The sequence below is a fragment of the Castanea sativa genome, chromosome 5 (genome assembly GCF_040712315.1).
Source record: "Castanea sativa cultivar Marrone di Chiusa Pesio chromosome 5, ASM4071231v1".
Lineage (NCBI taxonomy): Eukaryota > Viridiplantae > Streptophyta > Magnoliopsida > Fagales > Fagaceae > Castanea > Castanea sativa.
In genome coordinates this window covers 67,388,433-67,391,988 of record NC_134017.1, presented here as the reverse complement: position 1 = coordinate 67,391,988, position 3,556 = coordinate 67,388,433, and the positions used below count along the sequence as shown (strand labels likewise).

The 3,556-nt window shown below is 33.4% G+C and overlaps 1 protein-coding gene across 1 annotated transcript; it reads right to left on the bottom strand.

Annotated features, from left to right (window-relative positions):
• Positions 1-1,369: 1,369 nt before the first annotated feature.
• On the bottom strand, positions 1,370-3,235 carry LOC142633687 (1-aminocyclopropane-1-carboxylate oxidase 1-like). Its single transcript, XM_075807928.1, has 4 exons — positions 3,031-3,235; positions 2,689-2,915; positions 1,955-2,288; positions 1,370-1,830 (listed from the first exon to the last, which is right to left on the bottom strand). The coding sequence occupies exons 1-4, from the start codon at positions 3,133-3,135 to the stop codon at positions 1,537-1,539; spliced, it is 960 nt and encodes a 319-aa protein (XP_075664043.1). The 5' UTR covers positions 3,136-3,235; the 3' UTR covers positions 1,370-1,536.
• Between the last annotated feature and the right edge of the window lie 321 nt (positions 3,236-3,556).

Sequence of the window (3,556 nt, the reverse complement as noted above, 5' to 3'; positions counted from 1 at the left end):
GTGGACTTAATTAACGAGACTCTATGTTTCATGCACTAAAATTGGTTGACAAAATACCTGATTTTTTTGTTCCTATTTTGGAAATTGTACCATGTCCATTTTTGTAGGTCTCATTAGCTTGAATTCAAGTTTGACTCACATTACTAATCAATTATAGAATACATAACAGAGCATGCTCAATGTCTAACAAGCACACACAACAGTACATGCTACATGCTCCATATCTTACATATGATCAATATGTAAACAACTAAACTGTAAACCCAACTATGTTACCTATCATATTAGGTGAAAGCTATGTTATTCTGTGGAGATTAAGTTCTTGGTCTCAGGTTCTTAAAAGCTTTCTTTGAATTGTCTATATAAAATGTTTTTTATTTCGCTCTCTCTTTCTCTTTTTGGTGAAAATTTATTATTAATCCAGTCATTTAATTTAGCTCTATATACAAAAATCTACTATAGACATTTAGCCTATGTTATAGTTAATCAAAAGGAAAAATCTTTGTTTTATTGCTATCCACTAATAGGATTTATCATTCCAAATTTTAAGTTGGATTATTTTAAGGTATTTTTGTTGGATATTATAGAAGAGATTGTCTATTTGTTAAATAATTAGAAAATATTCAATATGATGTAGATTTTATTAAATGGGTATAGAATTTCATATGTTTGTTGTTTTTTTGTTTTTTTTTTTTTTTTTTAAATTGGGAAACTATGAATTATGGGTTATGAATTATAGATTTTAACAGATTTTCAATTAAATGATAGTGTGGGATTAAGGGGTTTGTGGTTATATCGACAAGTATTGCAGCACGTTACTATCATAGACACTCATTAAACAATAAATTTAAGGATATCAAACTTTTTTAAAGTATTAAATTCTTAATTTGTAAATTTTATTTGATCAAAATTCAAGTGCTGCACTTATCAATTTTTTAAAAAAATTAATTAAAAAAGATCAAGAGCTCTATATTGGGGAACATATTCAATTTTACACCTAATGTTTCAGAATTTGGATTTTTCCCTCTATATTTTAGGGGTATTTGGAATTTCTCCCTAAAGTTTGAGGGTGTTTAAATTTTAACTCCTAAAGTTTCAGAATTTCGGGGTGTAAAATCCCAACACTCCCAAACTTTAAGGGGTAAAATCCAAATTTTGAAACGTCATGATGTAAAATCCAAACACTCCAAACTTAAGGGGACAAAATCTAAATTTTGAAACTTTAGTTTGTAAAATTTAAATACCCCAAACTTTAGGGTGTAATTTCCAATTTAACTTAATAACAATAACAATACAAGACATTTTTTTCTTCATTTCATAACATGTAACGGTTTAATATGTGTGTTATTTATAAATTCAATGTCTGCAATTGCAGTAAAATAAACCAAGAATAAATCATATATCATACCCAATAAATTTCCCGTGCATTGCACGGATTAGCGACTAGTGTCTACTTAAAGCTGGTAGTATTGTCACACTTCCCCAAGGCCTTAACAGACAACACACTTATTTATTCTAGTAATTAAAAATGTGGTATTAAGCTGTTGCAATTGGACCCACATTAACATTAGATTCTATGGCTTTCATGGCTTCAAATCTGGGCTCCTTGGCCTGGAACTTGAGGCCAGCATACAACTTCATGTAGTCTTCAAACACAAATTTTGGGTACAAATTGTTGTTCTCATCTGCCTCTTTCTCCACCAGTGTTGGTGCTGGATATATAACAGCATCACCCCCAGGGTTGTAGAATGAAGCTATTGACATTCTGTTTCCATCTGTTTGTGCTATCACTCTGTGCATCACACTCTTGTACTTCCCATTGGTGATGACCTATATTTATATTTATATGCACATATGGCATCATACATAGTCGTTAGATATCTCCAAAATTTTGTTGATCGATGATGATATTAATTATTAACACAAATTGGTTCATATATAGATTAGAGAATACCTCAATTTGGTCACCAAGGTTAATAACAATGGAGTGGCGCATAGGGGGCACGTCTATCCACTGATCATCTTTGAGTAGCTGGAGACCACTGACCTTGTCATCCTGGAAAAGTAGGATGATCCCACCAGCATCTGTGTGGGCACGAAGACCCTTTATAAGGTCTGGCTTTGGGCATGGAGGGTAATTGCTAACCTTGGTGCCAAAATTTGGACCCTTTGATCCATGGAATGCCTTTTTCAGGTAACCTTTCTCTAGTCCAAGATTCTCACATAACAGGTCTAGGAGTTCCTCTGCTAATTTTTCCAACCTTAATGCAAATTCCTTCATCACCTTCCTGTTGAAATTATAATTAATTATTATCGACATGTATATTAATATTATGAGATAGAGAGCCTTTTGTGTAAAAAATTAAAATAAAAGGATGCCTTTAATTAAATTGGGAATTTGTTTTAAAAGTACTTCTAGTATCATTTGGAATATTCTGAAGGACATAATAAAATTAATCATATAGTAGCATAAACCGTTGGGAGTACAAAATGTAGCTAGCTAGCTAGTACTAATATAATGGGACCATTATCTCAACAATATGTTTATTGTGGAACAAATGACACAGATTAAAATTTTGGTACTAAAAATAATAAATGAAGCGATTATATAAATATATATGTGCTACAGTAAGTAAGTAGATATGGTTGATGTACAAAAAGCATGGTCTAGTTTGTTAAATGAATTACCTATATTCATCCTGGAGATCTGGGATCTCAGATATATTGGAGTGAGGAAGATGGCGCAAAAAGAAGGTGCTCTCCCAATCCAAGTCATTGACCTCAGTCTGTACACCCTCTAGACCTTTGGTTGCCACAAGTTCCTTGAACCTTTGCTCCATAGACTTCTGGTAGTGCTCCTTTGTCAATCTCTCCATGGTGTCCATTAGCTCATGGGATATGCCATGATTTATTAACTACAATTTTGACACAAATTAAGAAACACACGTACAAAATTCTTAGACCCCTATATGGAAACAATGTGTACAACATAAATAATGGTACAACTTAGGTTCAAGATATGGTATCTACCTCAAAGAAGCCCCAGTTTTCACAGGCATCATTGATTTTCTCCATGGTTGCTCCTCTCTCTTCACCATTTAGTTTCTCCAAGTTGATCACTGGGAAGTTCTCCATTTCTCTCTCTCTCTATCTCTCTATCTCTCTCTCTCTCTCTTTGTGAAGGAAGCAAAGAAGCAAAGCTAAGCTGTGTTTGGAATTGGATGGTGTAGTGCCAGTTGGGTGGTCAGCTATTTATAGAGGTTAAAGCCTAACGAGGAACAGGAACAACTGTGAAGTGGAGGGTTGGTTTGTTTGTGTGTTGATATTAAAAAGGTTATTAAAATAATAATATAATAAAATGGGTTTTTTTTTTTACAAATTAAAAAGAAAGAGAGTTAAAGACAGATATTTAGTGGAAATTAGAGAGCTTTGCCTTGTTGAACCCGTGTCTACACTCTGACTCTGGTCCCTAGTCTCTCCTATGCTGTGGGATTGGACCCAACTTGGTGGCTGAATGTTCCTTCTTAATTTGTAAATTTGACCAATGACTCGCAAA